The 14,826-nt window shown below is 28.7% G+C and overlaps 1 protein-coding gene across 2 annotated transcripts; it reads right to left on the minus strand.

Moving 5' to 3' along the window:
• Positions 1-7,086: 7,086 nt before the first annotated feature.
• Positions 7,087-14,206, minus strand: LOC113560415 (mediator of RNA polymerase II transcription subunit 12-like). Of its 2 annotated transcripts, none has more exons than XM_026966275.1 (3): positions 13,969-14,206; positions 11,959-12,168; positions 7,087-8,256 (listed from the first exon to the last, which is right to left on the minus strand). In XM_026966275.1, the coding sequence occupies exons 1-3, from the start codon at positions 13,987-13,989 to the stop codon at positions 7,822-7,824; spliced, it is 666 nt and encodes a 221-aa protein (XP_026822076.1). In that variant the 5' UTR covers positions 13,990-14,206; the 3' UTR covers positions 7,087-7,821. The 2 variants fall into 2 exon arrangements, with proteins under 2 accessions (XP_026822076.1, XP_026822075.1); XM_026966274.1 differs by having other exon boundaries at positions 7,096-8,259; positions 13,969-14,205.
• Positions 14,207-14,826: the final 620 nt, after the last annotated feature.

Consider the following 14,826-nt stretch of genomic DNA (forward strand, 5'->3'; position numbering starts at 1 on the left):
CGAACGACTGAATGCTATTCAACGCAACAGAGTACATTGTGTTGGGGAGCCCTTGAATATAACCAAGGTTGATGAGAAATTTTAATGTTCGTATACTAATGTATTCTACAAAAGAAAATTATTTCAACACGTAATTATATTTAAGTAAAAAGTATAATCAAAAAATACAGGATCATTGTTCTAAAAAAAAATATAGGTAATTTGCAATAAAATTAATTTATTCGTTAATTTTGTAGTCCTTCTAAAGTTGCGTTATCACTATGTTTAAATACAATTTTCTATGAAATTTTAAATTTAATTTATATTATATATCAAATATTTATTAATTTATATTTTATGAATTTAATAAATTTACCAAACTTCTTATAAAAATCAAATAAACGAAAAAACAATGTTATGATAATTAGTTTTATTTTATCTTTTAAGCACAGATATTTTATGATAGAAACATTTTCAGAACAAAGCATTTGAATTTTGTCTGTAACCAGTTAATGGTAGCCATTTTCCAATCGGTATATTTTATAGTTATATACTTAACCTAACTTAAGATTGCCATAATATGCCCTGGTACTGTATCAGTTTTGAATAAAGCGTCCTGTTGTTTCGGATACAGCCAACTTTCATCCAAAGAATTTTTTTATACCGATTCTATCCTAGTTTAAAACAAATTAGTACAAATTGCAAACCCTATTATAAAAGGGTCAATCAAAATATTAGTACATTTCCATAGTATAATTGCTCATAAATTTATAAAAATATAATATTGTTAAATTCCATTATTGATTTTATTAAAATGTACATTTTAAATATTATAGTATAGCACTATAATAGCGTAATTAGTATAGAAAAATAAAAAGTTTTATATTAGTGTTTCATATTAGTAGTCATTGTAGAATTAAACCTTACATCCTAATAATATTGTAATAAAAAATATTTTCTATACAACATTATCAGCATGTGACGAAATAATTAGTATATTTAGTTAAACATACTGGGATAGAATTAGTATATCATTAAATTCGATGTTTATACTTGGGACAGAACCCCTATGCACACGACACACGTTGTCTCGATCAAGTATTTCAGGACCGCCATTTGTCCTGGAATCAAATTTCAATAATTTATATTAAAATTTTGTTATTTAATAAATAACTATTATATTGTGGAAAAACAATATTGTTTTGAATTATGATAAAATTATCAAGTTGATAAGGCTGTTAATTGACTGAAGAAATCCTTTTTAAATTTATTTTTCTGGCATGGTGACGAATATTATTGACAAATAAGTTCATTGTTGTTCGGTTCCCTATAACAATTTTTTTATCACTTATCGCTGATAACTAATAATTTTATCGATTTCTCATTTCGATTAGTAACATTAAGTTAATTGTTGCCTAACAAACGTATGTCATAAAGTCCTGACTATTGTGTTTGATATTCTAGTTACGATATAAGATAGAATATTAAAACTATAGTGATTTATCGTGTAGGAGTGGCAGGCATATGACTTTTCCCATAAAATATATATATAAAAAAAAATTAACCTTAAATTGTACTTATAATTATAATAAATAAATGTTCAAACAATTTAATGAATTGTAAAAATATATTTATATTATTATAATAAATAATAATACATAGATTATATGCAGTTTGTTTAAATTTAGATTAATGTTTGTATATATTTTTATACTTTTATACTTATACTGTATTATAATTTTTTGTATGATAGTTTAATATGTTTTAATACAGCATATAAATTAAAAGATGATAGTTGTGATAGGTATACAAAAAAAAAGTAAGTATGTTTTACTTTATAAACTTTTACACTCTTTTAAATACTTATACACAGTATTACGTATGATGGGTTTCAATAAAATCCGCATTTTTCTTTTAACTCATCAATTTTGTTTGTTGTAGTCATAAATGGACGCCTGTTATCGTTGTTTAGAATAGCTTGTCATAATTTGACATTTCTTATATTTATAAAAACAAATCAAAAATATATAATGTTTCTATTTTAACAGTTAATAATAATATAATGTCATAAATAAGAAATTTTTTGTAACAATTAGCTATGAATCATTAGCCTATAATAAACAAGCCGAGTATAAAAATCAAACAATTTTATCATTCATATGTCACATATTAAAACAATAAGCCTAGTAAAATAATTATTGACTACTTTGCTGCCCTCTCTAATTTATATTTTTGTGAGTACTGAGCGCCCTTGTTAAAGTAGATATCAAAATATCATATTAAAACATTTTAATAGACTAGTAAATGATATACTTATAATAAGCAGGTATATTATACATTTATACGTTGTATTAATATAATTACATAATTATGGGATATGTATACGTATATTTGAAAATTTTATCGAATCAAGTTAAGTATCTATAAATAAAAAAAAATAACCGTCACGTATCTTACAAGGAAAATATTATTTTAAATTCTTGTAGGAACGATAAATGTATTAATTTTACTTAATGATTTGTTTTTTTTTATTTGTTATTTTTTTTTCATAAAAAAGTGCGTCATCACTTTTTGGACCAGTAAAATCTAATTCTTAGATTTTCAACTTCAATATATTTTCTGATAGAAATGTGAATCTAGTTATCATTTGAGGGGGTGGTCAAAAAGAAAAAATAGGAGAAGATGGGAATTTCTACACAAATCTATTATTGCAAACAATATACATGTATAACATTATTAATTATTATGTATAAATGTTAGATTATATAAATATGTATAAAATTGATGATATTGGTAAAAAAATTACATTTTTTGCTTTTATAGGCAGATGCTTTAATTGTAGTGCGTGATTTATGCTTGGAACCTTGGGAGTCCCTAAATTATCATTTATGTTGTTTGTTTTGAATGGTATAAGTACATTGAATTTTATACTATTTTATTTATTTTTTATGGTCAATGGTTCTGGGTCATTTTACATTTTGGAAATTTAAATAGCAGTAATTTAAAAAGTTTTTTTTTTAAATTAAATGCTTCAAAAATACATAATAATAAATTTATTTCACTAATAATAACATTTTGTTGAAAATTGAATTTGAATAAAAATTCTTGTTTTTCCTGATTATAAAGGAATTTTTCTAGATTCGACTAGATCTGAATTTTTGCCGAAAACCACTCTCATTTTTGAAAATCAAAACATTTTTACTACTCCAAAAAGCGATGACACATGGAAAAAATATCACATCATTGTAAAATCAATATATTTATCGCTCTATATAGAATTTAAAATAAAAAAACACTTGAACTAAAGTTTAATGCTTTAAAATATTACGGATAACTCGTTAAGAATATATGATAATTTTTAAGCCTGAATAATCAACAAAAATAATATTTTCTGTAATAAATAAGAATATTTTAGATATATTTTCAACAAATCACCATGAGATTAAATCATAAATCATATAGTATAATTTCATCTAGATCTATCGACAGAAAGACCTCAAAAAACAAGATTTTATACTTCAGTAGATTATAAAATAATGGTTCATGACTTCATGAGTATATTTGATCAAATGACTTATACATAGGTACATATAACTATATCTAATATCGAAGCTACTAGCTTCGTTATTAACAATCTGTTTAAATAAAACAATAAGCAAATTTGATAGCTAGAAGAAATAAAAATAAATACACATAAAAACTTGGGGAGAGAGCAGTTGGGACGATACTTCAGAATTTCACGTAAAATTGATCAAGTTTTTTTTTCGTGTAACTTACATAACATAATATTATCCAGTAAAATATTTCTGATTGATTGAAGTTCATATACAGTTACGTAAGCATTATTTATTTGTCGCTATCATATTATCGCAAAATTATAAATCGATAACTTATAAATAATAATAATAATACATTACATTTAAAAACAATGCGCAGAAATTTTATTATATGAGGTTTGAATAATTTATCTAGTTAACTACAATTAGAAAACGAGTGACACTAAATTTATTAAGAATAAATAATAACAAAAAAAAATAATAAATAGATTATTAAGAATTTAAAAACTAGGTTTATGTAATTATTAATATAAATTGTATTTTTTTGCCAAATAATTAAGGCAAAATATTTAATTATATATTTACTAAGTTATTATTAAATACCTAGGATTTAAGCGAATCATTAAGATTCAACCTTATGATTTATTAATAAATTAAATGTTGTACAACATAATTTAATTTATATTCATATTAAATAATGTTTGCAAATATAATATGCACAATTCTAACTATCAACAGCTTCTCTACAGTAGCAATGTTAGATATTGTATACTGACTATCGATATGTATAAAATATTAATGATTTTGATAAGAAGCAACATGAGTGCTCAAATCTTATATCATAATATTATATTTACAGTTGGTCTTAAATCATCATACCTATTCAATAATTTATTATGATAACGTTATTTTCAGTATAAATGTATCTATTATCAATGGTTCACAATAATGATCACGCATTAATTTGTTTTTAACCATCGAAATCGGACAATATCTTAACGTTCGGAAAATATATACTTTGCCTATGACGTATTATGTATTAAAAACTATACAGGTAATTAATATGCACATAATACGTAATAATAATCAGCATTATCTAATGTCTAGAATAATACTATAATATATATATATTTATTTTATAAGAATATTATAAATATATTGCTAAATCATTGCGCAAAGATCCAACGCAAAAGTTCGGGTTTGCAGTATGCAGGAAACATACGCTTATATTTACCTAAATATTATATATTGTACCTAGTTGTTAATTTGTAATCTGTAGTCAAAAAGCCCTAAAACAGGTTTTTCAATACAAATCCGTCCATGTAGGTACAAGGTTGAGATATATTAAAATACTTGAGAGACGAAGAACGATTACTGTTTGATTTCACTACAATAATATTTTGTGCTGTAACTACTATGCTTGCTACTGACAGCATTTGGACCAGTGACAATAATAATTGAAAACCACCGACATTATATATCCTAACAAACGTTAAAAGAATAAAAAATAAACCATAGCTATGCCGAATTCAAATAAGGTTTAAATGTATGTCAATTAGTCACCAACAGTAACAACATTCCATTTAATCAGAAATATTGCGCGCAATGAAGGTTTTATAACGCACAAGTTTTCGTTTTTCCAAGTGATTCTTTTATGCATACAAACGATCGTTATGAAAATACCTGAGGTTTGGTTAACAAGAAACAACATTGAGGGTCATTGTTAAAAACCACACGTTTTATACGTCAAAGTTAAAAACCACATACTTCATTATTTAGTTAATGAACACACAATAGTTAATTATTTTTATGATTTTATCAATGTTTTAGAAAATACGGTTTAACATACATAAAATGATTTATAACTTAAAGTAATAATACACCTAAATTTCACGGATTTCTCGCCTAATAAAATTAAATATCCAAATGATTATGGTTAAGTAATATTATCATTGATTAATTAAAAACATAATATTATAATGAAATGGTATATTTATTTTATATAATACATATTATATTATATTATAATGTATTATTATTGTAAAAAAAAAATTATAGTCTAGACCTGTATACCAAACAATTGATTAATAGGAGTAATAGAACGTATAAAAATTAATATTATTATCATCATAGAATCGTTTTCGTAAAATACGTGTCCAATGATTTGTTATAAGATTTATTACTTTACGATTTTACCACTGTTAGAAAATACATGGACTATAAGGTATAAATCATAATAATAAATTATTTCCGAATAATTCAGCTAATTTTTTGTGTTCATCAAATACACGTGTTTTATCTAAAATATTTCTGGCGATCAAATCTGGTCTAATTAAATTTAAATATATATCTCATAAATATTTAACTAATCACTTTATTTTTTTGTTTAACGAAACTAGTCAAACTATATAGCCAGGAGAAGATCTATAAATGCAAAAAGCAGAGGTGCTAGGCAAAAATAAAATCATTTTTATTTTTATGTAAAATTTTTTTACAGATTACTAGGTCTCACTGAAATAACTCCTGTTGGAGGCCCATACACCCATAGTATATGTATATATTATTAGCAATTATCATACTTAGGTTTAAACTAATATTGAAAACTGCCAATACGATCAATCGCTCTTGTTATATTGTCGATAACACATTTTTTTTATCATATCAATGATGAAAATGTTCGTTCAATACTTTAGCTGTGATGACTGATATATTGGCTAATATTATCAATGTTTTGATTATCGGAAAAAATTTATCGCAATGTTTCAGAGTTTCAATCACTATGATTGGATTAAACGTTTTATATTTATTTTTCTAGACAATATTACATATTTTATGTTAATTTTTTAACCAGACCTATCTTTACTAAATATTATTTACCATCACTGCATGCTTTGTAATCATTTTTTTCGTCATATTTATCAAAAGTTGTTAGTATAAAACAAAGATATAACTTCAATGAAATTTTCCTTAAATCTTGTTTTAAATTCATATACTTGATAATAGCTAAAAGGTATATATAGTTATTCTACACTATTCTATTGCATTAGTTGTGTCGATAGTAGATCGTTCTGTTTGACAACCGTTTAAAAAAGATTTTTTTTCGCCAATGATAGCTTGCATATTAGAAGCATTATAATTTACTTTTTAATATTTTTGGTAACTCAATTAATTTTAAATATGTGAAAATTCTTTGAGCAACTCTATTTTTTAACTTTGTTATATTAAGCTAAACATTTTTTATTTAAAATAAGATACAACTTCTAAATATATTGAAAATACAAGCATCTACGGAAAGCTTAAGGCACTTACCCTTCTCCCCTTGTACTCATCCCTGTTATAGGTACTATTTCACCAACTACTGTACCTATAACACAGAAACTGTAATAGGTATTGTTAAAATAAATCTTTATATAATATAAAAAAACTATTACAGTTCGATTTAAAAATGTAATACATTCAGCTACATGATATATCGATATTCTTAAGCCAACAAAGTTATATGATCATTTTTGTGAAACTAAAATGCATTATGAAAATAATAGAATACATATATATAATCGTAATATACTGCATATATTATATAGTAAACATATTATGTAAATAATAATATAAATAAAAGAATTATACTATAATTAAAGTACAAAATGTAATCGTATTTGCATTATATAACAAGCAATTACATCTCTAAATTTGTAGAAAGATGCAAAAAATATGGCAGGATACCATATGTAGGTATGCATACAGAAAATTATACAATAATATATACTTAAAATAATCATTGGCGTGATTTAACGGACGACAGAGAAAGAAAGATTGAGAGACAGAAATAGTCCCTGCGCGATTAAACGACAAACGTTATGTTATATGCTAACGTGATGAGATTAAACTTTTTTTTTTTAATGGTCACTCATAAAAATGAAACATGTACAAATAATATATATGTTGTAAGAGTATAGATCGAAGTGGTGGGCTAAAATGGTGAGCGACGTGGTATATCGCACTGTCCAGGCAATTTTCGGCAATAGCGTAACGAAGGAGGTATATTTGAGAGGCGACTAAGCAGTTTTTTTTTTCAAGTGAGTGTCATCATGTCGTGTATTATCGAGTGCGATTTGTCGCAAACTGCAACTGGTACTTAAAGATTTAATGTTTATAAATTTAAAGTGACGGTACTGGATAAAAAAAAATTATGATCGCCTCTAACAATGTTTGAGTTCACTACGCTATTGCTTAGGTATTGGGATTTTACATAACCGCCGTTAATAGAATTTATTATAATTAATTATTATTGCTTGTCGTCAGTGTAGTCGTAAGAACTAGCAACTTGTTGCTGTTGCTGATGGTGTTGACCGTATTCTGGTTCCGCGGCCACTTGTTGCACATACTTGTACGACGGTACTGCTATGTACTTGTACTGAATAGCCGGCTGTTCATATTCTTGCTGCTGAAATTGCTGCTGTAACTGTTGCTGTTGTTCCTGTTCTTGTTTGAAAGAATTCTGTTCGTATTTGAGCGCATACTTCAACGAGTTGGTCGGCTCTTCCGCGGCTTCTGGTTCGGTGGTCACCGCCGGCGGTTGTACGTACTTGTACGTGGGCGACGCGGCCAGGTACTTGTAGCCCGATGTGGACGGCTCTTCGAATTTACCGGCTTGTTGTAGAGCGACGGCCGATGGCAGTGATATATACTTATACGCCACTTGCGGTTGCGTCAGATACTCCTGCTGTGTAAAAATCAAAATCCAAACTTTAATAACATATAGCAGTACACAAGTGTACAAAATTATCCAAATTTTCACATGGATAAATAATATCTACACAAGTCATCATAATATTGCAGTCATGTCCTATAATATCCGCTTCCATTTTTTTATGCATATTACATATGGCACACATAATAAGTCAAAATACTTGATAAAAATATGTCTGATAAAATATCGAAAATTAAAAACGTCAACTTTTATTAAAACATTTGTGATTATAAGTTTAACTAAAACGATTGTGTGTTAATCGATTTTTTATGATAGTCAAATGGTAACATAGTATATGGTCACGAGCTAAGCGTTTTCATTACACCTAAGCTACTATTTAGTTTTAAATTTGGAAATGCTAGAATTTCTCCAAAATTAAATTATTCAATACATTATTATCGATACTTATTTTTTTCAGCATATGTCAAAAGGATGAATAAAAGTGATATATTTTTTTGTAAATTTGAATATAATTTATTATAATTATATTTACATTATTTATGGTCGTATGTTGTTTAGACTTTTATTTTATGGTATATATTTTTGTAATTTAGATTTTATTGGAAAATTAAAAAATAATTATAAAGTTACGTATCTAATTTTGTTATGCCATTTTAGCATATTATATATTATATATTTTAAATAGGAATAAATTACATATATTATAGAATGTTATTACTATACAACTAATTTAAATAATTAAAAATATTATTCAGTTTAAAAATATGCTAAATAATATTTTAGATTCTGAGCGGAGCGATGAATGATTTTACAATGAAGTGTTTTTTTTTTTGTGTATGTTAAAGTTTTATAAATTATTCAAATGTTTCATTGATTTGTCTTTAAAAATGTGTATAACTTTACCTTTTCTCTCCACTCCACAAAAGTTTGTTTAATTAATAGAAATAACGGTTAGTGTACATTTTTATTATTATTTTTTTTTTAATAATGATTGCTATTATAATACAAGTACGTAGTTATTGTACCACAAACTGTACGCTCTGTTTGATGGATTCGCAAAAATCAGATTTCGTCATAAAACATTACTCAGTTGATTATTTCTTTTTATTATACACAATTTAATATAACATAATGTAGATTTAAATAAAAATCATAGTAATTCACAGTAGTTACGAATAAAAATTTAAGTCACACGATAACAGGGAATTTTAAATTATTTTAACCATGATTTAATAATTGGAACAATAAAATAATTTTTTATAGTGACGAATTGAGAGCATATAAATCTTTAAATAAAAATGGATTTATTTTTATTTTTATTATTATTAATTTAATATCTTGACTTAGTGATAACAATATAATACATTCCTATTAGGTAAAAAGCATATATTTTTAATTACGTATGATTTAATGTGCTTTTTATTATTAAAATAAATTGTGTTATGGTTAAACAGTCGATAAGTTTCAAAAGTTAATAACTTTTATAAAAAACCTGAAGCTCTAAATCGAAAGTTAACATTCAGTCAATGATATTGTGTATTACTGTATTAATGTATACTATATATGTATACTATGTACTATATTACTGTTGTTAATGTGTAGATCGAGAAACAGTTTTATTGATATATTTTGTACGTAATCGTCCGCGTAACCGGTTCATACGAAACCATAGCATAAATTATAAAATCTAGAGAGGTGTGTAATGGGAAGTCATTAGCAAAATAAATAATTGCTCGCTGACAACAATAAAATTGAATTGAACTATGCGCTGCACAACAACAATATACACATATAACGTCCGTTACTGTCACGATATTATGGCAATACGGTATTTATATTATATAGTTGTCCCACCGTATTTGACACCATAAAAAGGTTTTTTCAAATTATAACAGTCAACTAGTCAATTTTTTATATTTATTTTAAATCCAAAAACATCATTCAGGTTAATATTGTTTAACAATGACAGAAGTGCAGAACCAGTGTAGTACAATTAATGGAAAAGTTTTATCTATAAATAAAAACATTTTTAAAATAAAATATCTTCTTATCTTATGTTTTGAAAAAAACAAGGCATAGTTTTATTTTTAAATCAAAATTATCTTGTAAATTAAAATAAAAAAAAAATAACATGAACCACGTAAAATAAATCTACTATGATCATCAAATAAATAATTTGCGAAAATCAAAAAGCAAACGAACATACCAAAAGAGACATATAAAATGGAAAATTCTACCTAAAACCCTAAATACCTATAGGTACTTGAAGAACTCATGTATGCGTATTATACATTGTGATTCACCAAGTATACTCGCCCCTTTTTTCTTCAATAATGCAGTCATTAAAATTCTGATGTTTGAAGCTTTTAAATAAAATTCACTGCGTTAAAGTTTTCAGAAAAAATTTCCACTTAATTATTTATAGTAAAAAAGGTTATCTAAAGGGTAAAGAATTCTTTTGAAAAAAAGAAGTTCGTATCACCAAGAACACTCCTTGAGTAGTACGAAAAATTTCAACATTTTAATATAGGGTTTTTAATAATATCTAATAGTTTTAATAATCATAATTTGAATAAATATATTATTAGAAGACAAAAATAGGGTGAGCGTTCATGTATATCGAATTCATAGAGGCGACGCTAAATAATATTATACAAGAGGACTTTAACGCCCACGGGAATATTATTTGAACCCATTTTCTCATTTTCTACCGTTGTACCTACTCGCTCATTGAATACCTACAGCGTATTAGCACCACGAATAATATTTAGGTCTATATATGAAATGGTTTGATCGTATTTATATTAGGCAAACATTATACTATTATATACATAATAGTTGGTGCTCTATATATGTATAATATAAACGATCGATTACCGAACCTTCAAGGCTAATATATATATATATATATATATATTATATAGGGATAACCTCACGGGCGTTTGTCGAACTTGGAAAGTGAACGAGTTGAAAAAAAAAACAATCGTAATGCGGTGGCGGGTTTAACGACTTGGCGTCTCCTCGCGCCGCCAGACTTATGCAACTCGCAGGAGAAAGGCGTCCGTTTCGTGCGCTAGAACATACACGACGTTATACGTACATCGTACGGTATACGTATATGCGTTTGTTTGTATGGGCAATGGGTGTAATATTATATAGATATCTGTGTGCGGCGGATAAACGCGCGTATATGTATACATACTTCCTACTTCGTATACACACACACACACACACACACACACACGCCGACGGCGTTCCGCGGCCGTATACAGAGAGGACATAATTATATTACATATATATATATATTATAATATATTTTATACGCATTACAAAACCATCGCATTTATGATATTATTATGCACACATATATAACGATATTTTATTATGCCATATTATGCGCCGAGAATTTCAATATTTTTATACTACCGCCTATTGTCTAATAAATAAATTATTCGTACCTACTCGTGCGGCTCAAATATCGTACGCTAAGTCCTGTAGGTGCATAATATTTATAACACGCGCAATACGGTTATATTATAATAATCCCAAAACCCATTTGTTTAGTGTCGACAAACGGGTTAGGTTACGTAACGGCGTGCACGCCTCTGCTCGTCTCATCGTCGAAATAACATCGCGTTTTCGGATATCTTATTTTTATCGGCCGACGCGTGGTAGGTATGATGACGTTAACGCCGTTATATGGGTACTCACTTTGTACGGCGTCGCGTACTTTGTGGGCGCTGCCGGCGGATGTTGCACTTTGACGTGCGTCGTCGATATGGTGGCGTACGACGTGGCTGGCGGTGGTCCGTGATGGTGTTCGTGGTGGTGGTGCCCGTCGTAGTGGTCGTCTTCTTCTTGGTAGACGGGAGAGGCGGCTGACGATCGCGCGTACACGAGGGCGTATACGCCCAAAAATACCTGTGGACCACAAAACGCATTATAATGTTATAGTTATATTATTAACTATTAGCCGACTTATACAACGACAACCGCACGTAGTAACGCAGCAACACGTCGAGGGGGGGGAGGCAATCCTTAGTCGGGTCGATTGGATAACGATTAGCGGATCGAGTTTTGGCGGATAGGTGGTATGTTAAATGTTCACGGGTATATCATATAGTAATATGCAGTGTTTGGTAGTAATAGAAACACGAGTGAAAATTATTACTGCAACGAAATTATACTTTTCGGGTGACGAAACAGTGATATAATTATGTAGGTATATTAAGTAGATACCTATATACCCACTTTATATAGACTTAACGGTAATAACTTAATTAGAGGTTGTTTGAAAGTGATCTACTAAACACTGGTAAAACGTTATGAATTGTGACAAATTCCAAAGTATTGCGTCCAAGCACGTATTTTATGATTGGCCTCACTGCGAAAAATTGTTGTCCGTGTATATTATATATTCATCGACCAAATTTAACCTCAATCGATTAGTTAGCCAAAATCGACCCAATCCTATGCAAGATCGGGACGCTGTCAATTTTATAATTATAACTAACGATTTTTGATTTTTCCTAAATATACTATATCCCAGTTGCAGCGTTTTTAACTCGTTTTTCGGTGGTGACGTTGAACGACTGAATCTTTTAAATTATCGATGTGTGAATAGAAATGGCATTATATATACCTACTCATTTCTACGCAGTTTAGTGGTAACTGATAACACATTATCACGAAAATAATCCCTTAATGTATTCCAGCTTTATGCTAACGTATAGTTATCGTAATATATCTACTTGTGAAAAGGTAAATAAACATTTTGTGATGATACTGAATAAACGAGTAAATATTATATTATATTACCCGGGTATCTGTATTACCCTACTTCGCCTGGATTAAAACTAATCTATCTCTCTATTATTTTTTATTTTATTTCAGTTAAAATATGTAATACAAACACTGCACTTAATATGAATAATTTTATGAATTTCCACTTCATAATTCTGTAGACATATTTTTTATGTAAACACAAAAAACTGAAGACAGATTAAATGAATGCTTTAAAGTCGACATAAATCCGGAATCGTTAAGATTGGAGTTTATACTTAAGTGTTTACATGAAAAATATGTGTAGAATTTAAAAAGTGAGTAATGATTTTAAATCATAAAAGTAATCATTGCGATTGAGTTCATAGGTATTTGATTTTAAGATTGTTTTTTTATTAAATATAATTATAAACAATTTTATATGCTACATATTTCTTTTTATTATAATAGTAATATAATGTATAACCAATGACGCCATTTAAAAAACAAAAAATATTCGATTTTCGTAAGTTAAGACTAAATTCAAGTGTGAGACACTCTATAGCAACTTATAGAAGTTGAAATAATAAACTATAACTACCATTTGACTTTTGAGTCTCCAACAATCGATTAATATAACTTTTATTGAAAACAGTCTAGTCGTTCAGAAGTTACATGATCATGACTGGCGCACAGAAGAATTATAGGTATATAATATATAAAATACACAAATGATACTTCAGTCGTTATTCGCTGCGTTTATAGCAATGGCGTTTACACCCATTATAGTTGCGATCGAAGATTGCTTGCCTACCACTTATATAAATAATAATTACTACTCGTAAATCACACAAGACCCCCTGGTCCATCGATATGACCGTGTCCGCGGTATTAAAAAAAATAATAAATAAACAAATTTATATTACGCGCAGTCTTATCATTTGGTCGAACTGTACTCACCAAGTGTCTTGTGCCGACCATGGTTATGGTCGTGGAGGTGTCTTTTTATGTATATATATATCTGTCACCGGTAGTCTGCGATCGCCGTCACAGTATTCTGAAACAGTGCGTATACCACGATGTCGGTGGAGACAAGAAACGACGCGATCCGTGCGGGTTTGGTGCAGTGTGTTAGCGATACGGTCGGGTTATAAGTGCGCCGGTGAGAGGTGAAGTTTTGACGCCGGAACAGAGTCGGCCTGAGGTTTTTATATGGACCACGACAGCCGGCGCTTCCCCCGGTTTGCCGTTGCCGCATTAACAGCCTCCGTGGTTACGTCACGACGGTGCGATAACTTCGGGATGCACGACCGTCAACGGTATAGGTACTACACGACTCCACCGCCGCCGGACCCGGCAGCGATACGTTTCCTTCTACACGAATAATGGTGCATATAATCGTGAACTTGAGGACCGGACGTCGCCATCCGCTGATCGTTTCACCTGACCGGCTGGTGACCTAGAACTGCTCTGTTACGCAATATCGAGTCTTAGAGAGCCCATCGGTTTTCGTCATCGTCGTTATTATCAACATCGTCATCGATTTTTACTCGATCTGCCGCTGTACACATACACACGTGCACAATAGAAGTTACGAGATTATTATAATAACTTTACAAAACGAGATTACTGTTCGGATGGTAATATACTAATATCTACGCATAATATTATGTTATGATGTTATCTTTCTCGGCGGTTATTATTTTATCATAATAATTATAATGGTATTCGTTATCCAACGATATTGTTTTATACTGCGTGTGGTATTTCCCGTGATAGCACTTCAAATGGATCATGGATGCGTTAAACATTGTAAAA

Source organism: Rhopalosiphum maidis, chromosome 1 (genome assembly GCF_003676215.2).
Source record: "Rhopalosiphum maidis isolate BTI-1 chromosome 1, ASM367621v3, whole genome shotgun sequence".
Taxonomy (NCBI): Eukaryota; Metazoa; Arthropoda; class Insecta; order Hemiptera; family Aphididae; genus Rhopalosiphum; species Rhopalosiphum maidis.

What these genes read in the sequence shown, in the direction of transcription:
- LOC113560415 (XM_026966274.1), bottom strand. Translation starts at nt 13,989, where the DNA reads ATGGTCGGCACAAGACACTTG. An exon ending in TGGTCGGCACAAGACACTTG is followed by an intron (nt 12,169 to 13,968) that starts GTGAGTACAGTT and finishes TGTGGTCCACAG; the next exon opens with GTATTTTTGGGCGTATACGC. An exon ending in AGTACGCGACGCCGTACAAA is followed by an intron (nt 8,260 to 11,958) that starts GTGAGTACCCAT and finishes ATTTTTACACAG; the next exon opens with CAGGAGTATCTGACGCAACC.